At 41.1% G+C, this 25,681-nt stretch overlaps 2 protein-coding genes and 1 non-coding gene across 4 annotated transcripts; all 3 read left to right on the top strand.

The window, feature by feature from the left end:
• The first annotated feature begins 701 nt into the window (after window positions 1–701).
• Window positions 702–7,432, top strand: LOC120802612 (heterogeneous nuclear ribonucleoprotein A/B-like). 2 transcript variants are annotated; one of them, XM_040150605.1, is made up of 9 exons: window positions 702–809; window positions 2,113–2,333; window positions 2,724–2,892; window positions 3,492–3,650; window positions 4,201–4,332; window positions 4,448–4,550; window positions 5,289–5,435; window positions 6,137–6,227; window positions 7,272–7,432. In XM_040150605.1, the coding sequence occupies exons 2-8, from the start codon at window positions 2,167–2,169 to the stop codon at window positions 6,205–6,207; spliced, it is 948 nt and encodes a 315-aa protein (XP_040006539.1). In that variant the 5' UTR covers window positions 702–809; window positions 2,113–2,166; the 3' UTR covers window positions 6,208–6,227; window positions 7,272–7,432. The 2 variants fall into 2 exon arrangements, with proteins under 2 accessions (XP_040006539.1, XP_040006540.1); XM_040150606.1 differs by having other exon boundaries at window positions 709–809; window positions 2,143–2,333.
• A 2,077-nt stretch (window positions 7,433–9,509) lies between these two features.
• trnav-cac lies at window positions 9,510–9,582 on the top strand. Its single transcript has one exon. It is a non-coding gene; the product is annotated as a tRNA-Val (tRNA).
• A 3,920-nt stretch (window positions 9,583–13,502) lies between these two features.
• On the top strand, window positions 13,503–22,717 carry LOC120802223 (cornifelin homolog B-like). The gene is made up of 5 exons (XM_040149795.1): window positions 13,503–13,758; window positions 20,141–20,239; window positions 21,197–21,310; window positions 21,869–22,023; window positions 22,595–22,717. The coding sequence occupies exons 3-5, from the start codon at window positions 21,205–21,207 to the stop codon at window positions 22,715–22,717; spliced, it is 384 nt and encodes a 127-aa protein (XP_040005729.1). The 5' UTR covers window positions 13,503–13,758; window positions 20,141–20,239; window positions 21,197–21,204.
• The last annotated feature ends 2,964 nt before the right edge of the window (window positions 22,718–25,681 follow it).

The following is a 25,681-nucleotide window of genomic DNA, read 5'->3' as shown; positions in this document are numbered from 1 at the left end:
ACAGAAACAAGCCAAGAAAAAAAAAAAAAAAACGGCATCCTGTTTCTGTTTTCGCGCATTGTATTGCAGTAAAACGCGACGCCACTGCCACCATCTGTTCGCTCACTGATATAACCGCGTTTCTACGAAGCTCTGTCTTCACTGCGTACACTACAAAGCCACGCTGGACTTTTCAGATTTGTAACGCTGCGGAGGCTGTTTGGTTTTTTTTTTTTGTGGAAAATATCAGTGTTTACGAGGGAGAAAAACACCATTTAAGTGTGGACGCAGGGCCAAAATGTAGAGGAAAAAGATGCGTTTACGAATTTAGCCGGCTTAGTGTGGACATGGTATGAGTGGACGTCAACAAGGGCCCTACAATACATTTTGGCCCCTCGGGAGATGAATCCGACCATGCCTGCTAGTTCAGTTGTCTTCACTGAAATAGAAACTGGTGAAAAACCGCTTCAGAGATCTTTTTCTTACTCATCGAAAAATAAAAATAAAAGCATTATCCATTGTCACATCATTCAAAAAAATGTCTCATTAAACACTTAACAACAGCTCGCAGAGCGGAGAAGGGACCGGAAGCAGGAAGTACACTTGGCTGCTTCATTTACTGTTTTTTTCATCGATGCGGAAAACCGGCCAATAATACGACGCCGTTATTCGAACAGAAGCGTCTCTTGTCCAATCACAGACCCTGTCATTGAGACGTGCCTCAGTGCTCGGTCATATCCGGTCGTATATATGTTGCCACGAGTTAGCGGCGAATTTGGAGAGTGTCCATTTTGAGTAGCGATTCGGCGTCTCTGGTATTTTCCCTTAAAGTAAGCACGCTTTCTTGTTTTTAGTTGCGTAGTGAAACATAGGCGAGGAAGTACAGCCATTGGCGTAGCGACACATTTCACTGTGGTGTTTCGCATCGGCCCGCTTTTATCTGTGCGGTGTCCTCTTGTGTGCAGTAATTCTGGCTAGATGTCTGCTAGCCGCGGTGATGCTAATGTAGTTTAACGCGGTTATTACACTAAACGAAAAGCGCGTCCACCGACTGTAGGGGAAATGAAGCACTTGTGCTTTTTGGGCAGTAAACGAGATTCTACTTACGACACTTACCGGGAGTTTTTTTTTTTTACTTGTTATTTTATTCAGATCCAGCAGCCTAGCTACTAGCCGGGCCTGCACTCGCTCCCGAGCGTTAACGGAGCAAAGCGCGGTCCGCTTAAACCCTTAACATGGAGATTCACGCCGGTTCACTGCTTTTTGTCTTTGTGAACAAGTAAATATTTAACGGTGTTTACCTGTTACCAGCTACTGTCACAATACTGATGTTAGATTAGGGGTATGATTACAAATATATGGAGGATATGGTTAATAAAAAAGATAAAGAAATGTTATTAACTGTATGTAAGCATACAAATTGCCTCCGGAACTGTAGCTTTTCACTTCAACGGTTTTTACAATGAATGTTCTGAATTAAAATAAATAAGCAAGCGCAAATGAATAGTGAAATAATACCATTTGAATTTCTTAGCGCCTCTTGCAATTATTACAATTATGATGCAAGGTTTTAGAGCTGAATCAGTTAGTCGATCAACTTTGGATCAAGAGAAAAACAACTGTTTTGATGATCGATTAATCTTTTAATTTTCAAAAATGAATCTTAAAAAAATGCCAAATACTTGCAGATTTCAACCTTCTGAAAAGAGAATTTGCTCTATTACTTTGTCATATCTCATTGTAAATAGATTAATCGGGCATTTGAAGACATGTGCTCAGTGAATTTTTTTTTGTTTTGTTTTTAGCAGTTTTTTTCCATGTTTCATACACTAAATGATTAACCGGTTAATCAAAAACAAGAAAAAAATCAGCAAATTATTAAAATATTTAATATAATTGTTAGTTGTTGCCCTACAAGGCTTGATTGTGCAACATGCTTTAAACTATTAAAACTTTTTCAGATCAGTACATATCAAAGATCTAGTAATAAAAACAATGTCATTTATTTGTTGCCAGCTGTCTTCCCACAAGGTAGTTTAATACTAAAACTGGTTATCTTTTGTGTTTTTGCGTTCATGCACTCTTTCTACTCATTCTTTGCTGCTGCTCTGGCTACTATCCTTTCAACTATAGGGTCACTCAGATTGTCTTGTCCTGTTGCAGTCTCTTGAAAAGCCCACCGTCACAATGTCAGACGCTGAGACACTGCTCATGGAGACATCGGAGCAGAACGGCAACGAGGGAGAGGAGGACCAGAACGGAGCCGAGCAGGAGCTGATGGGTGGAGAGGATGGCCAGGACAATGGCACAGATGGAGGCAAGATTGATGCCAGCAAAGGAGAGGAGGATGCTGGGTGAGTGTTGTCATTTTTCCTTAGACTGTTCACATTTAACATGTATAAGCACCTTTTGGTAGATAGTTTCACTTCTGGCTAACTGGAAGCTTCACTTGGATTTTGCTGGGATCTTACTGATAATGGGTACAAAAAGAAAGTACAAGTAAAATTAGTCAGTTTTTCCAGTTGATCTCAGTTGCTGGGCCTCCAGATACAATTGTGCATAAAGTTCCCAAGAAGCTGAATGCAAAAATACTCACAAAACAAATCACATACCGATTTATACGAGAAATAAGAGTTAAGCAAAAAGTACACACTGATCTCATGTGTTCTGTATCAGCTAAGGTTACCTTTGCAATAAGCGGTATACAAGAGTAATAAAGCGGCACTCTGTCCCTGTGTTTGCAGCAAAATGTTCGTGGGCGGCCTCAGCTGGGACACGAGTAAAAAGGACCTGAAGGATTACTTCAGTAAGTTCGGTGAGGTGTCGGACTGCACCATCAAGATGGACTCCAACACTGGCCGATCCAGAGGCTTTGGCTTCGTTCTTTTCAAAGACTCTGCCAGCGTGGACAAGGTGAGCCCGCTCTGATTACCTGACAGCTGTGTCTCATGTAATCATGTCACACAAGTCGGTCAACACACAATCATACAGACTAATAGTTCTGTTATGATCCGATTAGGGCAATACTGACGGCATGATGATGCCTGATTTTTAACTGAACGTGATTAACACCTGGATCTATGTCAGTTATCTATTTGGGTAATTTGATTCTTGGCATGCACCAGAAAGGTCATGGAGTGAACTGGGTTTTTGTTACACACAGACAGTGGCCCTTTTGTTAACACAAATGTATTGCAAGCAGATAATGTCTGATTAACATGTTGTGACTGACATCCAATTAGGCTTTAATCGGCAAACAGTTCTTTAATAGTAACAAAGAGCAATCATGTGCTGACTTCTGTGTAGCTTAAAATAATTTGTCACTTGGTGCCGCTCTTCAAATCGGTGGTCAGATGTTGCCATGCCATTCTAAACTGTTCTTTCTTTCTCACAAGGTGCAAGAGCATCTTTCCATGTTCCTGCTCCATCATTAGTTAAATTGCTGTGTAGTAGTGTTCCATGTTAATAACGTGTACGTGTGTGTGTGTACGTGTACACGCGTGCATCTGCAGGTGCTGGAGCAGAAGGAACACAGACTCGACGGACGTCAGATCGACCCCAAGAGGGCGATGGCCATGAAGAAGGAGCCCGTCAAGAAAATCTTTGTCGGAGGTTTGAACCCTGAGGCGACTGAGGACACTATCCGGGAATATTTCGGGGCCTTCGGAGAGGTTGGTTTTAACGGACAGAGCCACAAAACAACACACTAGACCTCCAGATTGAACACAGACGCGCTCTGTGCTCGGCGGTGTGATGTTAAATGTTTATACCAGAAGCCTGGATGCATAGTGGCATTTAGGGGAATGTGACTGATCATTTTTAGGGAGGATGGTTTATTCAATTTTAATCCTATGACTCCCACAAAATCATGTTGTTTAATCAGCCCAATCCTTGAGCCGGGCACAGGTGTCTTTCCTAGTCAAGCTCCCGTCTAGTGAACAAGTGGCTGATTGAAACCGAGTGCAGGTTCATCTGAGGACAGGCTTCCTATGGAAAAAGAGCTCATGTTATAGTAGCGTTAACCAGAATTCGTAAAAGTTGAGCCTAAATGTGAAGTGTCTGATTTTAATTATTGTAGGACAGCAAACTACAGGAACCAGTCAGACTGGTTTTGGTTTAAAAGTACTAGTAGAAGACATCTGGCTAAGTGAAAATTGTATGTGTTGTTTTTGACCAAAGCATTTTAACACGGGTACCTCCATCCTCTTCTACTCCTTCCAGATCGAAACCATTGAGCTTCCCATTGACCCCAAATCAAAGAAAAGGAGGGGTTTTATCTTCATCACATACAAAGAGGAAGCAAGCGTCAAGAAGTGTCTGGAGAAGAAATACCACAACATCCAGGGGGGCAGGGTATGTATACACACACAGTTTTACCTCAGCAGCAAAGGATGATTCATGATGCCACCCTGCTACTGGAGGGTCACTGGTTCTCACCATGTGTGTGTTGTTTGCATCTCCTCCTCAGTGTGAGCTGAAGATCGCTCAGCCAAAGGAGGTGTATCAGCAGCAGCAGTATGGAGCAGGCCGTGGCGGCGGCTATGGAGGCCGGGGGGGCAGGGGCCGTGGAGGTAAGGATGAGGAGTCTGCACCTCCTGAATCTCTCCTGAATTTTTTTTTCTGTTTTGTGTTTTGCAGGGCTTTCTGGGTCTGATCAAGTAAACGTTGAGTGGTCCCAAAGTGGGATGCCCTAAAATCTGTAGCCTTTTCTACTGGCTCGAAAGCAGAAAGCATTGTCAAAATTTGGCATAAAAACATGCCAAAATGCGACTCACCCCACACAACCGGCTTGTTGTGGAGAAGAATAGTATGACCAGGTGAAAAGGGAACGAAACACTAGACACGGTTCTTGTTTCATGGATCTGTAAATAAGTCGGGGGACGTAAACATTTTAAATATCCCCGGAGAAACATTTAAATAACTTGGATCATTGACCCCAAATCCGCCTGTAAAACTTGATCAGCTTCACCTGTTGTCATTCAGTTGTTGGCTTATCACCTGCTGTGGGAGAATTCGACAACTGGTCTGTAAAGTAAAAGGTCAGACATCTTTGTGACCAATCAGCACAAAGCAGAGGCCAGAGTTTGACTTACTTTATGTACAATGAAATAAATGCCTGTCTAATAAGCCCTTTTGCTGACAGTGATCCAAAATGTCTCACATTCCTTTAGTGACTTTTTTTTTTTTTGGCAGAAACCACGGTAACCTGAACATCAAATTAAAAACTTTTACAGTGGTTTTATGGATTTTGTGGTTTTAGTTGTAAGAAAAGTTCCTTTCCAGAGCTTTTATGTGGTTTTGTGTCTCAGGTCAGAACCAGGGCTGGAACCAGGGCTATGGAAACTACTGGAACCAGGGATACGGTAACCAAGGCTATGGCTACAGTGGATACAGCGGCTATGGCAACTATGACTACTCTTCTGGTTACTATGGATATGGTCCCGGATATGATTACAGTAAGTGCACACACAAACCGTCATACGCAACTGACTATATGCAGTACTTCAACACGGAGATTAGTGATGCATTGGTCCACATTTTTCTCCACTGATGCTTAAACTTAAGTTAAGGTACAGACTAACTGCACAATGGCTTTTTTTTTTTTTTTTTTCTTTCCAAATCCCATAAAAGTCCTCACAACGTATTGGGAGAAATACGTCACATCTGGCCAATACTGTTGAATATGGTGAATATTGTTGCAAATACAATATATTGTGTTGGTGCATCAATATTGATTTTAGATTTTTTTTTTTTTTTTTTTTAAACACTCAAAATGCTGTAGTCTGAGGAAGCATTGCCAAATTAAGACCTTCAGTTTGTGTCTGTTAGTTTTAACTTTTTGTAGCGTCCCCTCGCAGCTCACTGTATGTAAACAGGAATGCACGTCGAATTATTTAAAACGCAACCAAAAGGGATTGGCTTCAACCATCTACCGTCAGACCGTGAGAGTGTAAACATTGTTTATCGGAATAGTTTGACATTTTTTGGAAATGTGCCCGTTCGCTGTCTTATGGCGCGTAACTCGACGCCAGTGTCATGTCTTTGTCGAGTACAGGATTGAGGTTGGCCCAGCTCAAGACAGAGCAGGTGGAATACTCGGGCACTTTCTGAATGGAAACCGGTGTCTGATGCGTCTATTCTCTCTCTTGCTCCACAGACCAGGGCAATGCCAGCTACGGGAAAACCCCAAGACGGGGGGCACACCAGACAGGCTACAAGCCATACTGATGATCACATGGTATTGCAAGGTATGCCATGGCTATAACTACCTTTCCTTTTACATGCTGTCAGGGCGCCCATAAGCACAGGCACTGAAATCCTATCTCCATGAAGTCATAGTTCAGTTTTTAAGACTGACAGTTGGTAAACACACTCCCATCCTGGAGAGTTTTCCATATGAAACCCGCAAAGCCCCAGAGGATACACAGAAACCTTGTAGTTTTAGTCCACTCTTCAGACTTTAACCAACGTTGTGCAGAGTGACAGTATAAAGATGTACCAGATCTCAGAGTAGTCTACAAAACGCTTTGGCTGCCATTCAAGTTGGAAAGCCTTTTTTCATTTTTTCCTTTCTTTCAAATGGACACATTTATTTATTTATTCATTTATTTATTCGCTTGTATTTCTGCATTACTCTGCTGGAGCCCATTCAATTTTGCATTGACAGTCTTTCCTCAGGAGAATTGACTCTTGCGTTCATCGTTGTTTGTCTGCGTGTCTTCCTGCATGACATGTCCATTCAGGCAGGCAGCAGAGGTCTCTTGTCCGTTGTAGTTTAGATCCAGCCCTGGCTCTCATCTGTGCTATATTGTAATACACAACTTTTTTTATTTTATTTTATGTACTTAACATTGCAAATCAAGTTAAATTGTATATTTTGGGGTATTTTTATGCGACGTAGGTCCTCAGATGGACTTGAACCATGGATGTTGTTGTTCAAGGTTAGCGTTTTAACCCCTAAGCTACTGGGGCTCCCCAAAAATTCATTGAAGGTTGTGGGTTTGTCTAATGAGACGCTTAGGACGTTAGATTGACAGAGTTAAGTACATCTTTCTCTTGTTCCTGACCAAAGTCGTCCTCAGACGCAACATTCACCTGACGTATTTATTATCCACCTGTAAACGTCCTCGCCCCAATCTAAGCATCAACGTTCCAAAACGGGACAAAAATGTCTGAACATCTGAGAGAATTAGATTATTCTCCATTCCTTTTTGGAGCAGCATTGAGCAGTGCGTTACATGTGTTTGAAGTAGAAAATGTGACCTGGTTCTGTTCTGTGTGTCTTTCTCCAGGACTCCAGTGATCCTCTGAGACCGACTGCTGAACGGACACACTGGCCCTAACTCCACCTCTTTTATGACAGAAGACCATTTGTACAGAAAACATCCGAAATGTAACTTTTCCATGTTTGGTTGGGTTTTTTTTTTTTTTTTTTTTGTTTGTTTGTTTGTTTTTGTTTTTTTTAGTTTTTGTTTTTTGGTTTTTTTCTTTTTTCTTTTTTTTTTTTTTTTTTAAATCCTATCATTTTTAGCTTTTACTTTTCCCTTTAGTGTTTTTTTTTTGTTTGTTTTTTTTTGTTTGTTTTTTTTTCCCTCCACATTTCCATCAATGGAAGTGTAATTTTTACTGTACTTTTTGGTACCTGTTTTGATTCTAATGTATTGTAAGGGTTGTATTTTACATGTTTGCTGGCTTTACAGGTTGAAAAATCTTGGCGCTGTAAAGGAGCTTTTTTTGACAAATAAACAGTTTTCAGTAATTTTTTTTTGGTTCTGATGCTTCCAGGTTCTGGGGTGGAAGATTTTAAAAATTGTTGACTGGGTTTAGAATTCAAATTCAGTAGTCATTATTAAAGTCAGTATTGATTTCTCTTGGTATTTTGTAGCAGCACAATCCAGTGATCTGTAATAATGAAGGATAAAAACTTGACAACCTGAGGTTATCTGCCTAACTAAAGAATTTTTTTTCATATCCCTTCAGATGATACGTTTTGATTTTTTTTTTTTTCTTTTCTTCTTTTTTTTCTTTTTTATGTGACGTTCATTGTACCAAGAGCAACTTTTAACTTGAGCAGCAATTCCTTAAAACTGAAAAAACTGCCTGCGAGCCTCTTGTCTTCCAGGACATTCTGAATTTACCAGGGAAGTAACATCTGAAAATATGCAGATGTGTCAAATCAAATGGGGAAAAATGACTCAACCACATGTGACTGTGGTTCTCCTGTTATATCAAAAACACCCTTTAAAACAAGCTAATTGTTTAAGTTTCTATTTTGGTTTAGTTTGTGTTTGTCAAGTGTCATTGGTTTTAGAAATACCCACTCTGAAGTTAAATGTCTGCTTAGTTTTTTCTGGACAGACTTCAGACCTCTGTAAGTCTCCTCAGCTAGTGTCGTCTGGCAATTTATTAGTAATAAACATTCTCGTTTGTAAGGATTTGTGTATTTCTAATGTTTAATGTTACTGCTACAAATGATCAGATACCTAAAGAACAGAAAAGGGAAGTTTTTTGTTTCGTTTTATTTCTAAATTGTGGATATCAAACACGCTGTTTTCAGGACTTTTTAAGTGCACAAGAAAATGATCCCTGTCCGCAAAACTACGAGTCTCGAGCCCTGAGGACTAGACCTCAGGTTGCCAGTTCAGAGCAGATCGTGAATTTTCCAAAAGGCTTTTCCTCCTGGGTATCGAAATGCTCAGCAGAGATTTTGGTCGGAGGGTATACGTTGGGCGTCGGGCGGTTGCATCTCCAAAAAACAACTGGATGCGTCCTCTGGGGACTGGAGATACTGAGCAATGAGTGCACAATCTGCCCCATTCGTACTGCTCTGTCCTGACTTGAAGGAAAAAAAAAAAACTTAATGACTGAAACGCATTGAGATCGAAGAGCAAAAAATTTGGTAAAAGTGTGGAAATGGGCCTGAGCTTGAAGCTAGTTTAAAGGTCAGGGGTCACCACAATAAGTAGAGTCCACCTGGGGAGAGGGTATGAAAATCGACAGTAAATTTCATGTCAATAATTTTCTATTAAATTTGATAACAGTATCCGTAGGGGTTTCAACAAATTCATTAGCTTTAGAAATATTGGCTGTACGGGAAAAATTAGGCTTTAGCTTCGGTGGATCATCACATCCAAATCATTGCCTTTATGGAATTTGGATTAAAGTGTTGGTCGAGAGGAAACTCAGACCCGACGCTGGTGCCAGGAAAGCATGTCAGAGGGTCGTTCACTCATTCTGTGTCAGAAATTAACCACACCACCAAATAGATGCATCCAGTGTGGCAGGAATGAACAAACTTTAAAACGAGCCACAACAATCATCTCTGACCTGAAGAAGGTGAATTTTGCTTTTACATTTGGCCAGTTAACCAGTAGCCACATTTTATGGGTTCTTATTTGCAACTTGGAGATAATAGTTTCCTAAATTAATTTGTAGTTTACAAAGTATGTAGACTACCACATCCTGTTATCATCGCTACCAGCATTTGCGTACAGATAAAATGGTGGGTTGCCACGGCATTACTATGTACAGTTTCCGTAGTGTAGTGGTTATCACGTTCGCCTCACACGCGAAAGGTCCCCGGTTCGAAACCGGGCGGAAACATACTTTTATATGCATATATAATTTTCTTTTTTTTAATATAATGTCACTTACAAACACAGTCCACAAGTACTTTGTCATGGAAAGTCAAGATTCAGTTGACCGGCAGCCTTTTTTGTAAGTTTACGTTCTCTTAGACAGAACAAAACACGTCGAAGCGATTAAGTGATTGCGTTATACATTTTATACATATTATTTTTCTTGCTTGAAAAAAAAAAAAAAGCCACAGATGTCCCCGGCTGGTTTAGAGTGGTTGATCTTTCTTTCTAATGAGTTAGATCTAACGGTTTAATTTCCTCAACTTTTCTCATTCATTCTCCATGTCAGGGCCCATCAGTGCGAATGCAATACCCTGTCTGACCGCAGTATCGATCGCAAAGGCAGACTGGCGCTGTTCAAATTCTCGTCCGTTGAATCGACTGAAATGTTTAGAGTAGAGGCGGTGATTCAACCCAAGCTAGCTAGCCCAAGTGCAATCTTTAATTATTTTGAAATTATCAGTTTTTGTGTGTATTTTTAAGATGAATGAAACTTGCAGGCGTCTTTATCATTTAATTTGAACCATTCAAACTGTATGACAGAATCACGTAGGGTATGTATGATCCGTAACACTTAAATGACACAAAAAAAAAAAACAAACACCCAAAAGAGCTCAAAAGAGCATTATCCAAAGTACAAGATGAACCACCTCGGATAAAATATACTATACTCTAATTTAACACAAAAATCATGCTATGCTAAAACGTTTCCATTAATATCTAACGGATCCAAAACTAACCAGATATTTTTTGTCCAGCCATTCTTTGTAAAAAAAAAAAAAGATTTATTTTTGTAAATATTGTATCTGTAATTCCACAGTGTCGTGAAATCAAGAGTAACTTCACTAAAAACGATGCCGTGTAAGGAGATGACTTGTTGGGTAGCTTGACAGGTCGCTCCTTGATGCAGTAATCGCATTTCAAAACACTGAGCGGAAAGACTGCCACATAACATTGTTACCTCCGCCAAGCGGGTTGTGTTTTCACCCTCGTCAGTTTTTAGTTTGTTGGTTTGTTTTGTTTATTTATTTGCCAGCAGTATTATACACAGAAAGGACTGAACCGATTTGCACCGAAACCGGGTGGAGGGATGGGGCATGGGTCAGGGAAGAACCCAATTGAGTTTTGTGCGCAGATCCGGATCCTTTATTATGAATTTGAATTTTTTCCACTGAAGTCTGGTTTATGTTCTTTGATATTGGCCATGGCGGATCATCACTGTCAACTCATTTTATATTGTAGAGTGAATATGAGTTTTACTGGTGTCCACTGTTTTTAGGGCAGTTGAGAGATTGTAGTGGGTTCAGTGCTGCTTCATTGGTGCTCAGCTGCCATGTCCACTTAAAACCACTACATGGCACTGTTTATTCATTTGTTGTCCTGAATTTGTTGGTGTAAATATTGATTAAAAATATTAATTATATATATTCATTTCTCTGTGGTTATATTATTGTCATCACCATAACCAATGTTGTTTAAATTGGTCAGTATTATTTGTAAAATTAATATGGTGACTGTGTTGTATTAAAAAACTTTTCGAAATTGGGTAAAATAACTAAAGGGTTATTTCTTTAAATTAAGCTCTTAGTGAATAATGTTGATCAGGCTACAACTTTTATGGGCCAAAACAAAGCTGGTCAGTAAATTGGAGCTGTAGGATGAGCGGCCATCAGCTGGTCTACTCTTTTTCACCATTAATGATATAAAGTCATCCATCCCAGTGAACCCAAATCATGTCAAATGAGCGAGATAAACTATTTTTTAATGCGGTGGCCAGGAGGTCTCAGCTGAAATTTTGAGAAGACTGCAGTCGTCGTCTTAGAAATAATGTTCTGTATCTGGGTCGCTTCTAATGGTTGTTTCTTACCAGTATGACCTGTCATGCAGATTGAAAAGTAGAATTAATGTCCGTATTACTGTTTAAATATCCTGCCAGAAGCACGTGTCACGTGGGGATCAGAGTCGGCCTCATGTTAGGCAGGTATCAATTGGGGTTGTTGCCTGAACTCATAGAGGTGTTGTCGGCACACAGGAGCCATTTATTAGCATTACTCATAAGAAATGCAATAAGAGCTTTCACCTTAGTTAGCCTTTAAATTATCGGAGGGCTGAACATTGTGCTCTTTCTGTAAGTCTCTCAACTGCTCTCTATCTCAATATTGACATAAAATGACCATAGACCTCAACTTGAACTGCACAGTGGGATTTCTGTGCACGTCACTTTTAAGTTAGCGGGCTTATTTTCCATCTGTGTTTTTGTTTGTGTTGAACCAGATCCCTCGGTCCCTCGGCTGTGATGCACCCGACCTGTTCATAAAGAAGCCGGGAGCCGTGTTCGCCGTCACATGCATGCCCTCTCCCAACAAAGAACACCGACCCACCGTTGCATATTCGTACATATGTTTGAATTTTAATGAGCAGAACAAAAACAGCATCGACACAATACACCGTAGGTACACTGCCCATTCAATCACATGATCACAACAAGAGTATTCATGGTATTCATGGCATCAACGTCCACCATTTAACAGGTGGGTCTTACTAAAGGTTAGATTCTAGTACCTTTATTGTAACAAAGAAGAAGCTCAACCAAGTGTTATAACCATGTATTGGTTTTCATATGCACTTGCATTTACTTCATTGTGGCTACATTTCAGCAATGACTGGTAGTATCGGGGTCTTAAATCTCCTGGGCTGTCTGCATGTGATACGACATCCAGATGTCCAGATACACACAATGTCTCTCTGTCTTTCTGCCCATCTGTAAGCTGAGAATTCCCCTTCAGCTCCCTGTTTTACTTCATCTGTCTTTTTTACAGAGTCTGTCTCTCTGTCCTCAGCTGTCTTCCCGCTGTTCACGACACAAGCCCGTCTGCTCCAGGGGTCCTTCGAGCAAATCTCGGCCCGGTTCCGACCCTGATCTCCATCTGACCTGGTCGGATACGGCTGACGCGCTGAGGAGCCGAACTGGGAAAATTGCCACCCTGTTTTCTTCCCCTCCTCCGTCCATCCTCTGCGGACGAGCCGAGCTGCAGTGAGGAAGGCGTCCGTCTGGCTGTGCAGCTTCTCCAGGGGGTCTGGGCGCGGAGGCCCAGGCGTGGGCGACATTCTACACAGGCCAGGAGGCACGGTCTCTGGCTTAATGCTGCCCTCCATCCCCCCTTTCACTACAGGAGCTACAGGAACACCTGGTTTGAGGTGATAAATCTCCAGTCCACCTGTAAATAACGTTTTTAAAGCACATTAGAGGAAAAAGATTGGATTAGGGGAAATTATATCAGATCAGATTAGAATAGTGGTTTCCAACCTAAGGGTCAGCACCCCCACAAAGGGTCACGGTCTGAGAGATTGCGAAACGATAAGTTATTTTTCAGACTTTGTTTAGTCTTTGCTTGTTGACTTTTGTGGCTTTTTGACTTTTTATGGTTTTAGTATATATTTTTAATATATATTTTTCGGCAATAAGCAGTTGTTAAAACTGCATTAATAACTGTGCAGAGCAGTTGACAACACAATGCTGACATATAAATTTGTTTATACAGTTATAAAGTTGTTATGGCGAACGTGTTAGCAAACATTTCTTTTATACATCCTCAGACACGGAGCAGCATTGGCGTTAAAACCGTGTCATGTTTCCGTCCAGTACTCGTGAGCTGTTTTCTAACTGGTTCTGTCTGCCATTTGGCGCCGAGCAGGTAGCGTAACTCAAGAAACTGCAGAGTAGGTGAAAATCTGCGTGGGTTATTAGAGCTGCTTTGAGGTGGCTGCAGCTGAAAACAGTCCCTGTGTCTTCATAAAGTCTTCGCTAGGGGGAGGCAGAGATCCTATGAAAGGTGTTCATAAGGGAGACCAACACAAAGAAACGCAGATGTGAAAGCAACAGTTCCTAGAAAACGGATGACCTGTTTTGTTTTATTTCTTCTGCATTTAGTCATGCTTCAGGCTGCAACTGAACCAGCCAAGCCGAACTAACCCGCGACTACAGAAGCTGTTGTGGAAGAGGTCTGTCCTCTGGGTGTGGAGACCCTGACAGCAGCCACAGAGTCCAGGCTGACTCAGGACGTCCCTGGTCTGCCTCACTGTGAGAGAGTGCAGGATGTGGCAGCTGGAAAATGGAAAGCCAGGGCCCGTGGCCGCAGAGGTACAGCTGCAGTGGTGGGGGGAGAATGTGAAAGAGATGAATAAGAGGACTAAGGTGAAAATAAGACACATTATTACATTATTGATTATTATAATATGATCCATTACGGCTGCAGTCCCAGAAGAATCAGTGCACTTTTTGTTGCAGTTGAGGTTTGATGTCAAAAATATCTGTTGTTATGTGAGATATTCTTTACAAACACAACGCAGCTTTAACCAGTTTTTAGGTATGACTCTGCATCCTTTGAATATTAGTGAAATACTATCAGTAGGTATCTCATCCCACTAAAGAAATATTAGAAAAACACAATTTGTAGAAACTAAATATTTCGATTTCATGGACTGAAACAGCCATAAAAAACATGGCGTCATCATATATCCTCAATGACGTGCTGAAACCCCTGGATACAGAATATAAATGATGCTAAAAGACAGAGTGGAAAAAATATTTTTCCAACCTTGGATCTACTTAAAGGAAAAAATAAAAACAAGATGCTAATGGGTTTAATTTAGGTTTAGCAGCTATCAGTTCCTCACTGTTTTTGGTTTGGTTATGGAAACAGTGTTGAGTCTCACCACTCTCATCCACCCCCGAGAATAATAACTGTACGCAGATCGTTATGGCAAAAAAGCTCCGCCAAGCAAATAATATGTAACCTGCCGAGCACGAAACGGGAAATTTCAGGAATCAAAGATGATCGTAAAAAAGATATTTTACTGAATATATGTATTTATCGCCAATGCAAATGTCCAGCCAAGCTACTATAGGGTATGTGCTCACGGCATCGAACCGCGTCACAGGTGTTTCTTCGCCGCTTTCCCACCTAGACTGACACGTACGCTCGTGAACACATGCAGGACATGCCTATGCAAACATCCCTGAAAACCACATACTGATCGTACAGTCGGACAGTTCGGTTTATCTAGATGTTGTAGATGTAAATACACAAAGTACAATGCCACATAGCTGTAGGTAATTCAGGTAATACCAGATTTCAGTGTGAGATCCTCGTTTCTCTCTTCTCTCCTCTTCCTCCTCTTGGGACTGACTGCTCTATCTGACCCCTCTCCCTTTTTCCTCTCTCTCTCTCTCTCTCTCTCTCTCTCTCTCTCCCTCTCCCTCCCTCTCTCACACACACTCAGCCTCTCTGTCTGCCTCATGAACTTTACTGGTACCAAGTACAATTCAGAGAGTGGTAAACATTTTGATAGAAACTGGTAACGATATGTAGTTTTAAAAGGTGCCAAATAGTAACAAATCTAAATACTGTGGTAACGGTGTACAAGCCAAATACTTAGTTGTCTATGTTATTGATGGACGACAAAATAAAATGACCACCATGAAAGATGGAGTAACAGGGTCTGTCCATCCAAACTAGCGCGTATACATGTTGCACTTTACACCAAAAACAGTAGGAAAAATTAGACAGAACATTCCCAGCTCGAGGTCAGCCTACCAGTTTTTCCCAAGCTGTCATCCGCAATCATGTGGTATTCATCAGCGGATGGAGTCTACTCAGTTCTTATGGAGATGTATTTGCTCACATGTGAGCAGCAGCTGTTACGCTTTAATCCGTAGCACTTTTGGAACTTCTTCTGCAGCCTGAAAACATTTTTTTTTTTCCAGCAGCAGCAGCAGCAGCAGCTGCTGTTGTTGTTGAGTTGGTGGGGATAAAACAGAGCAGAGAGGAGGGTGAGTACAGGGCCTACATTCATCAGGTGGCCCGAGAATGGACTCCAAATAAACGCTAATGTTGGTCCGTGTCTGGTACATATACAAGTACAAACATGTTTTGTTTTTTGTTTTTTTACGGTTTAAGCCAACATATTGAAAAAGTGAATACATCCTGTCTCATGTTTGAAGTCAGCATTTTCAATATATAAGCAAAACGTTTTTCCTGACGTTAGCCAAGTGCTTTGAGTTGCCTGACCAGAAACCTTAAAACGGTAATAATGTCCTGGTTGGCGTGAGAGGATATTGTAGGAAAACAAATGAAATTCGTTGTCAGTGAAAGTTTAGCAGATTTGCTCAATATGAATATTTTGCGACTTTGTAGATGAGTTGCTTAGAAACTTACGCCTTATTTAATTGAAAGAGTTGCCGTTGCAAATTAGTATATGAGTAGAGTATTTAGGGGACGGGGTGGCTGAGGCTGCTACATGCATCCGTTAATTAAAATGAATCTTCTCATCTTGTTTCCTCTGCAATCATCTGGCTTGCTGCTGAACTTGGCAAACTCTGGGGAAAGCCTTTTTGGGATCTCAGACAAAATGTCTACATTATATTGACAGGAGATGAACTGTAACCTCAGTCTGCTGGGCTGCTGCTCTGCTCTCTGTTTGCGCTGATCAGAAATTTGCTCTCTGGTCATCGCCACCTGGGTTCAGCGGGTTTATCTCTTGTGGACAAAGCAGGGGGACCGCTGGACACCAGGGTTCGGTTTGACCGCATATCGAAAAACAGCTCTCGCAACGGAGCAGCAAGGGTTCAGGACATCACTGCCTGTATGTGTGGTTGAGTAGGGGGCCTCAAGCAAGAACCCGTGTGTTTCCCTCTCTCCCTCAGGCACAAAAGAAAATAACGAGTGGTTCAGGTCTGTTGCACAAGCCGGTAGTCTAAGCAAAACAAAAACACGCGTTTGAGTTAGGAATTACAGTGCTCCATCCGAGTGGATTCAAAGTTAACATATGTTACAGAAAGGAACTAAAACAATATAAAAGAAAATAAAGCTGTAATGTAAAATTTCTCTTCTGTTCCTCGTATCGGTGTGAAGATGATCAGCGGATCTGTTGTGGTACACCTTTAAAAAATGCATCGATCCAAAATGAAATTTTACACTACTCATCTACTGCACTATATTATTTCTGCTGGCATGTTTGCAACTGTGGCAAGTGCACGAATAAGTTGAGAGTTGAGAGCACGAGACTGTTATAAACCTCCCACCCCCGGTCAACACGTGAACAGCAGCTTTGTTTCTCCCTCCATTCATAGAGTTCTCTGGATCAAAGTTCACAGGGGAAAAGCAAGAGCTGGCTCATAGCGCAAGTGTGGTCCGTGAAGCCAAAACCTGATAGTGACAGGGGTTTATTCCTCTCTGTTGTTGTCCCAGAACCATTTCAAACACATCAATGAGCCATTTGCTAAAAAACTACAGTGCCCCGCTGTTTTAGGGGATTTAGAAGGTCAAACTCGTGAATCGTCTTCGGTGGGAATGAACGGGTGCCACGAACAGGGTAGGGAATTCAGAAAGTTTTGGGGCACTTGCTGATTTTTTTTTTTTTTTCTTTTAATGGGATTTCCTGACAGTAAGTATAATATAAAGTAAACCCAGGAAAATCATGCAAAAATTAGTGCAAGTCTTAACTCATAAAACCTCTAAAAACCTCTTCATCTTTCATCCAGAGGTGACCTCGAATGTGATCCTCACGCTGAGAGAAACGCTGCTCCAATATTTCCCGCATTTTCCCGTTGAGGTTCACCTTTTGACAGCCTCTAGTTTTTGTAAATCCAACCTTAGTTCAATAATTGCGACCTAAGCTACAGTGGCATCTTATTTTCCTGAGCTCTCTCAAAAAGGTTGCGAAATGCTTGATAAAAAAGCGACAAGTTTCTAAAGTTTCTGACGACTCTACTCATCGTTGTTTTTTAGAGAGTTTGGCTCGGGGGATAATTTCCACCTCTGAGGCAAACAATATGACTTATCACTGTCATGAGTTGTGATTTTCACAGATAAATACACACCAGGATTTTATGTCCCCGCACATCCTACAGTTATATCTCCTGATGCAAGAAGCCGCTGACCGCCAACAGTTTACAGTAAACACGATCAGCGGTGACGACAGCTTCCCTCTTCCGATAATGGAAAGTGATGAGTGAAATGGCGACAAAACAGATATGAACTGCTGATCGTGCACCTGAGTCACCATAAGTAGCTTAAAAAAAAAAAAAGGCCAAACCTTCAGTTGTTTAAAGACAAATTTTTAAAATCTGTCCACTGTTAAAAATCTAAAAGACAAGTTCCATGTTTTTTCAAACAAAATCCAACAACAGTGAGCCCTAACTACAGCTACAGAATTCATAGCTAATTATCTGTGTCCAGTGGTTTCAGCACTGTACGATTGTTGCGTGATAGTCTTGCCACGAGGGCAGCAGCGGAGTAACATTAAGAACTATCAGGTTACAAATAATACGTATATGAATAGACAGCTGGTAGCCGATGCTGAAAAAGCCGTATTCAAGGATTTCCAGGCAATGCTCCGGGTGAGTGACTGCGACTGAATGCGTCACTGTATTTGAATTGAGGATGTAGAGCAAGGTAATCACTTTGGCATTCAGCTTTTCTTTGTCAGTTGAGCAGGAATTCGGGGTAGGGCAGCTCAGTTGAGTTTCTGTTGAGCGCTGGTGTTAAATCACATCTCTATACCTCGGTTTTTTCTTCCTTCTCTTCCCTGTTTGCCATTTCGTTGTACCCTTTTTTTGTATAATCCTCAAAGTACGGAGGCAACAATTCTACATCTTTACAAGCTCTAACAATGGCTGGTGAGGAAAGAGCAAAGTAACAAAATTCATCACCGTTCGTCTGCTACCCTTTTTTATTTAAAACATTGCTCTGTGCTCTATTTCTGTCTGCACAAGCGTTTTTCTGAGCACCGTTCTCCAACAATCAAAGTAAATTTACAGCCTTTACTGTGGTTTGTTTTGTTTGCAGTTGCTGTTGTGCTTCTTTAACAATTACTGTTAAGAAACCTTTTAACGGAGGAGAGAGGGTTTTTCCTCATGATTCCTCCCCAGGTTTTCTAAAAGAGGAACAACAGGCGATCTTTTTCTCCCAAAACCATCTGTTGCGTCACTTCCATCTGTTCAGTTATTCAGTTACTTTGTGGGCCAGTGGAATAACTTGTTGGTTGAGCAACCTGAACGTCACAGGTTTGATCCCCGCCATTATTACTTACAGTAGACAGTAAAGGAGAGGCCTTGGCTCACTGAAGTCAATTTCCTGTTTACTTAGCTAAGACAAAAGCAGTGCGATGTTTTTATATCCCCGTCAATCTCTTAAGGAGGTCAGATGGGTCATTAGACGTACAGCTCGTCCCCTACCAACATTCAACATCGATTTCCCTCAGGTTTAGTGGTAGTTTCAGTCGTCTAAACTAACCTTGGAAGAAGAACAGTCGTGTGATATAACTACAATATGTATAATTAGAATAAGAACAAGAACAACATCTATAATAAGAAGAGTCTGTTACACAACTAGGACTGTCCTGTCCCTCAGACTCTTCATCTTTCTCCTCAGCCACATTCTCCTCCTCATTTTGAGGGATCCTGACGTGTTTCCAGGCCCGGTGGGATGTCTAATCCCTCCACAGTGTTCTGGGTCATTGCCACCGCTTGTTTTCCCACCCAGAGCTTTTGACCGAATGTTAAAATCAGAAAGCAAATACTGGTAGACCCTCGACAAAAACCCCATCCGTCCGTCATAACCAAAGAGCCGGGGCGTATTTCTAGAGCTGCCATTTTGGGCTGATGTTCTACAGTCACCTAATAGGAAAAGGATGGGTCATTACACAAGAAGTAGTGAAACACTTTGACCTCATTTACACCCGGCATTAACATGTGATCTGAATCTAGATATCCAATCTGTAAAGAGTAAATTCGAGCACATCTTGACCAAACACAATTGGCTCAGTCAGGCCGCGTCCGGAGGAGGTGTGGCTCGCATCGTGATTGTTGTCCGCCAGTTGTAAATGCAATTTGTACGGCGTGAAAATCACCCTTGCGAGCTGAAAGGTCACCTAGCAGTAGTCAGCAAGTCTGCCTTCGCAAAAAGTGATTAAAAAATGACTCATGCCCCGCCATGGCGCCGCTTCCCTTGGCCTGGATCTGGTCTGTCAGCCCTTCTTAACTAACTTTCACATTAAGACACGATCACAATGTGGGCAGAATCAAGACAACAAGAACGCTTATTGATACCAGGTATAAATGGGGCCTTTAAGACAGATTCAGGAAACATATTGTGTAGTAGAGTTGAACTCAAGCTGGGTTTAAACATGTTTTTTCATTGCTGAAAACTGGCCGCAGTAACACCACTCATGATTTTTAACCAGAGAAACCGAAGTGAGATTGACTGGTGTGGATGGACGATGACCAACATTCATTGGAATAAAAGCAACAAAAGGTTTACGACTTTGTGTTTCAAGAAGAACCATGTCACATAATATTCGCACGTCGGGCCGTGAATCAGGTTTGGCGGTGTTCATGTCATGGCCCCGCCCTCATTTTAATCATCTGTTGGTTACAGTAAATAATAGCTGAGCGATGCTTAAGGAGCGCAGGACGGACCGGTTTGTGCGGTTTGTCCCCTCAGGTGTTCTGTTGTCTGCAGGTATTTCTGATCCCGACTGAGAAATGACAGCTTCTCAGAGGAGACATCAGCAGTGACGGGACGAACGACTCCGCGCTCTCTCATCACACAATCACACAGGTGAGACTGTGTTCGTCAGGATCAAACTCAATTACAGTACATGTATACTGGTCTATATGCATGTTTTCTTTTATAATTTTTTTTTAGCTGTCCTAAATTCTTAATTGTGTCACCTTGCTTTATTTATTTTCATCCCCAAATGTCAGTCTAATATGTACTGTTTAAGTATTAAGACTGAGTCAAAGGATATATTTCTAAGACAGATATTTTGCCCTTTATACATTCATACATTCTTTTTTTTTATCCATTTGTTAATTAGAAAAACAAAAGTTTGTATATTCAGTTCATTCACAACAACTTATAACATTTCAGTAAGGATTTTGGGACCTAAATGTAGAGTTGTGCTCCATAAATGTTCAAAAAAAAAAAATCACAAAGAAAAATGTGACAAATTGGTCTGCAGAGCTGAAGACTTTAGGGATGTCTCTTTTTTTTTTGCAAGCACATGAAATCTGTTTTGTAAGTAATTTACTATCAAGCTACCAATCATTTATTTTGAGCGAACAAAAATCTGTTTTGTACTCAGTTTACTCCTGTTTGCCGTTATGCACAATGATTCACTCAGTTCCTTTGAAAACCTGCTTACAACGTTTCTCTGTCTCTCTCTGTACGATAATAATTTCTCTACAAAATATCATTTATGTGCTTGCAAAAAAGAGCATCACAACATGGCGCCCTTGTCATTTTATAAAGGATTAGTATTCATGAACCCCCCCCCAAACCAAAACATCTTACAGAACAAACTCTCTAAAACTGTAAAACTGTGTTACGTTCAAAATTTTTTCTCACTTACAGTAGATAAACAAGAAATACAGTAAATATTTTGCAAGTTTTTTTGGTTCAAAGTTGAAGCGGAGGTATCACTCACTCAGAGAAATTCGTTGCACGGACTTCGCGTGCGCTTCTATTTTATACACGTGAGATCAATAACACTCTACATCCTGGTTCCTCCTCCAGACGCCATCATGTCTTCCAAGCTGGTCATCAGGCAGCCTCAGCCTGTGATGGAGGCCCGAGAATCCGACAAGTGGGGATCCGGGATATGTGACTGCTGTCAAGACGTGCCTGAGTGTAAGTGCCTGCGCTTCTGTGACTTGTTTTGCATCAGACCAGTGCAATCGCTGGAGGATGCAGTGATCTGAACGTTTACGTAGATGCCTTTTGAGCACCTTTATAAGTTTCTCTGCTTTGATCAGCACAGAGTTTTTCTCTAAAATGTATCGAATGAATCGGAAACGCTCGTGTTTTGTTATTACCAGCTACGTAACAAAAACGGGGGATTGCGGTTCAAAGTTATCCAGCCGTTTTCTCACAACAAACCAGCGTTTTTGTTCATTTATGATCAAAATTATGGCAACAAATCTGATGCAAGAGTCATAGCTTTACCTGAACTTGACAAAGGTCAGAGGTCACAGCACCGCACAAATATTTCTTGAAGGATGTTGTTAAGGAAAGACACGTGAGCGGTGATTCATTTACTTCCTCTTCTTCATTTGTGTCCTAAAACATTGTGTGTGTGTGCGTGTGTTTCTTCGTCTCTGAGTGTGTGTAGGTGTGTCTTTTTTCAGAATCGGTGTCTTTATTTGTCGCCTTTTCTTTTCCTTTTTTTGTCCCCCCCCCCCCCTTAAGGCTGTTTTGCTTTCTGGTGCTGTCCCTGCTTCGCCTGTAGAACCACCAGGGACTACGGCCAGTGTCTCTGCCTCCCCCTGCTGGACATCTTTGGCTGCATCCCACCCATCACCATGTCCATGAGGGTCTCCATGCGGCAGCGTTACGGCATCAAAGTGAGGACCATGCTTTGCTGTTTTGTGTGTTTGATTCAGCGGGTAGGACGGTTTGACCTATAAAAAACTGGGCTTTAAAGGCCCAGTTTTTTCACGTTTTGACCAGAGACATTATATGTGATTTCACGGCGAGACAGCGAAGCCCACAGTAATTTGATATAAATCAATCGTTCGCTCATTGATTTGACAAATAGCCACACAGTCGTCTGACACAATAACAGTTTTGTGGTTTTAATAGTTTATGTTTTTTGCTTTAGAGTGTGTTTTTTTGTTTTTTTTGTTTTTTTTGTTCAATATTCACAGCGGTTACCTATTCCTGACATGCAGCTCTTGTGGCTTTAGTTTAGAGGACGAAGCTTGACATAATTTTCTGTTATTTTTAAAATGATCCACATTATTCTCTGTGTGAATGATTCATGCATCAGCTAATTCTGTCAATTATAATCTTTACTGTTAAACTGAAGAACTAAAAGAAAAGCTGCTTCATACTGGACACATGCTCCGCTTTTAGCCAACGCGCTGATACGATCGTGCACCGGCCGACACCGACGCCGCTGTGTTTTGTCTGCAGGACACCATGTGCAGGGACTGTGTATACGCGACCTGCTGCACCTCCTGCACCTGGTGTCAGATGTCCAGAGAGATGAAGAGAAGGAACATCCAGGTCGTCCTGGTCAGCGCCAAAAACAGCTGACCTCTCCTCGCCCGTCATCACCAGGGCTGTCGCATATTTCAGTAACCCACAACCTGCGGAGGCTGTTACTAACTGTCCTTCTTACTCTCAGAGAAACAGCATCCTGGTCACATTTAGCAGTAAAAATTACACCCTCGGAACAGTTCATGGAATTCAGTATAAAAAGTCTGTTTAATCATTTGAGATGTTAAATATAGGTTCATATTTTTTTCCAGTCAAGTTCAACACAAAGGTAATGCTAATAACTAATTGTTCCTCCTCTCCATGCTATCCAGAAATTGAGGACAAATACCACAGTCTTTTAATTTCAGTATTAATATTAATACTAATTAATACAAAAACTTTTAATTTCAAACTTCAGCCAGCGGTACTGTGAATCCTTGACAGTGTATCAAGTGGATCTCTTCCACGGTTACAGTCTCTTCAGCACAAAACCTCCCTCTGTTTATTTTCCCGGACTTTTTTTCCTTCATACGCTGCAGTGGAGAAATAGTAACACAAAGAGGGAAGTTTGCACTAAAATCACTGTATTTTGGAAGAAGCCAACTCGGTTTGTCTGAGACCGCCTGCTGAAGCCACGAACTAGCTTCAGGTTCAGCTCAGAAACGTTTTTTTTGCACAGGACGAGGTCTGTGAATTTTTCAAGAAATCCTTATTGCGGCCAGCATGGACAAGAAAAACACTCCCAGCGAGCAGTAACATTTCCAACAGACATATGGGAATGTAAAAATTGCTTCTTTGGTTCTATAATCAATCCCACAGCAGGCAACCCGCTTTATAGCTTGTATTGTTTTGTCTGTGTCTTTCAATTTTATCATTTATCAACCTGCCACTTTGCAATTTAAAATGAATTAAACTTAAAAGGCCACTTAGAACTGCAGCGCGACTGCAATTGATAGTTTTATTTTTGCTTCGTTTACTTTACAGCGCTGCACGTTTGTTTATTAAATGTTTGCGTTCTAATCTATGTTTGACTGTGACATATTTAACAAGGTGACTTTCGTTACTCACTGATCTACTGTCGATGAAATGAATTAAAATGTCTTTGTGTATTCATACAGAATGCAGTTTGAAGGTACCAATGCATAAATATATAAATCTACAAATGTGTAAAATACAAGATGCACACTGCCTAGAAAGTGGAAAGAGAGTCACTTTGATAACTTAAATTACTAATATTTTATATTATATGTGCAAATACCAATGTAAAACACAACACATCCATTAGAGGGAACCACACTCTTCACAATGATTTTAAGGTTATGTGGGGTCACAGGGGATCAGACGATAATCTCCGGTGTCCCACCTCATGTCACACCTTATACTGGCCCTGTCACCTGTCTACACAGCTGGACAAGCAATTAAAAAAAAAAAAACATAAATAAAAGATACTTTTCTCTTTCAGTGTTTCAGTGTTTGAAACCGATGCTCCTGCAGTGAACATCGGTCCTCGTCCTGTCCTCCTGTAAGTTGCCTGGTGTTGCTTTGACTCAGGCTTCGGTTAAAGCCGACACACACACACACACACACACACACACACACGGCGACCTGCTACTCAGCTTAGTGTGACTCACTTTTGAAACTTATTTTGTTTCACGATTTAGCATTAACAGTGTTCCCTGGACAGAACTAAGCAGATTGGTACTAGTTGCAGTAATTTGAATAATCGGTACACTTCCATTCAATTAACTGACTGCTAGTGTAAGTTAGAGTCAGTGCATAAAAATGTGAATTAAAAAAAAACAACATTTACAGTATGGAGAAAGAAGTGTCCGATAATAAATGAATGTTTATTTGGGTTTGAAGTAATTAGACAGAAAAAATTCATTTAAATTTTCTTTCCCATTTTTCTCTAAAATCAGTACCACATTGCTCAGCTCTTTCTGCAAAACTTCTTGGAATTTTATTCGGAAATTATTGTAAATTATGAACCCGTAAAAAAAAACCAAACAGATTTTTGATGCCATGCTACTGTTATTTTGCACATTCCCCTTGTAAGTGACTCTGAGACGTCTCACAGTCTCAACAACAAAACAAACACGAAATGAGCTTCATAAAGACAGTAAATCCTTCATTGTAACGCCTTTGTATTAGACGGCGCAACATTGTATGTTGTTTCTGTTATTTTGTCCACCCGCTGTATGGTGGTCTCTACAGGACCGCTCAGACTCAGCTCCGACTTGGCTCATACTCATTTCCACCAGGAACAGTTTAACACATAGATGAAATGTTCTGCACAACAAAGATATAAATATTCATGCTAAATCAAAGTTATGTAAGTGATCATTTGACTCATTTGACATTTGACTTAATATTTTGACTCATTTTGACTTAATATGTGAAAATTACGGTAGTAAGTTAAATTGACTCACCAAATTGAAATTTTGAATTATCTCATAATTACTAGTTTTTTAATTCATTAATGAATTAATCTGAATACTGATGTTAGGGGTTGCGAGCGCTGAATTACCTGACAGCTCCGAAGCCCCATGGAGCTTTTTAGCTCATTTTTAGCACATTGTTTTGGTTTTATAATTTGCAGCTGTTTACAGGTCAGTCAGCCAGTAAATGGACTGCACAGATAGTGCTTTTCTAGTGTTAATACACTTAACACACAGCGCTTCTCTTTAATTCACACATCGGGGGGAGATTTGGGGTTCAGTATCTTACACTCTGACGTGCGGACTGGAGGAGCCGGGGATTGAACCACAGCCCTTGTGGTTAGTGGTTAGTGGACGACCCACTCTACCTCCTGAGCCACAGCCGCCCCTAATGTAGCTGGTGATTTATACTAGAGATAAAGAGCCAGATATTTTTCTTCTCAGAAGTTGGTGGAGATCAAAACAGAGCTAAAAGATAGCGGATACTGGACCCACATTCTTCAGGGGGACGCTTTAATAACTTTACACGTGGTGGTTGTGTATTTGTTGGCTTTCCTTTTGGTGTTTTTCTGCCCTCTAGTGG

The sequence above is a fragment of the Xiphias gladius genome, chromosome 17 (genome assembly GCF_016859285.1).
Source record: "Xiphias gladius isolate SHS-SW01 ecotype Sanya breed wild chromosome 17, ASM1685928v1, whole genome shotgun sequence".
Classification (NCBI taxonomy): domain Eukaryota; kingdom Metazoa; phylum Chordata; class Actinopteri; order Istiophoriformes; family Xiphiidae; genus Xiphias; species Xiphias gladius.
The sequence above is the reverse complement of the archived record's forward strand: the minus strand, read 5'-3'. Positions and strand labels throughout refer to the sequence as shown.

Bases quoted from the DNA above. Each gene is read 5' to 3' on its own strand.
- LOC120802612 (XM_040150605.1), top strand. From the start codon at position 2,167: ATGTCAGACGCTGAGACACTGCTCATGGAGACATCGGAGCAGAACGGC. The intron at 4,333-4,447 runs GTATGTATACAC...TCTCCTCCTCAG, and splicing joins ACAACATCCAGGGGGGCAGG to TGTGAGCTGAAGATCGCTCA. The intron at 4,551-5,288 runs GTAAGGATGAGG...TTTGTGTCTCAG, and splicing joins GGGGGGCAGGGGCCGTGGAG to GTCAGAACCAGGGCTGGAAC.
- LOC120802223 (XM_040149795.1), top strand. From the start codon at position 21,205: ATGTCTTCCAAGCTGGTCATCAGGCAGCCTCAGCCTGTGATGGAGGCC. The intron at 21,311-21,868 runs GTAAGTGCCTGC...CCCCCCCTTAAG, and splicing joins CTGTCAAGACGTGCCTGAGT to GCTGTTTTGCTTTCTGGTGC. The intron at 22,024-22,594 runs GTGAGGACCATG...TTTTGTCTGCAG, and splicing joins GGCAGCGTTACGGCATCAAA to GACACCATGTGCAGGGACTG.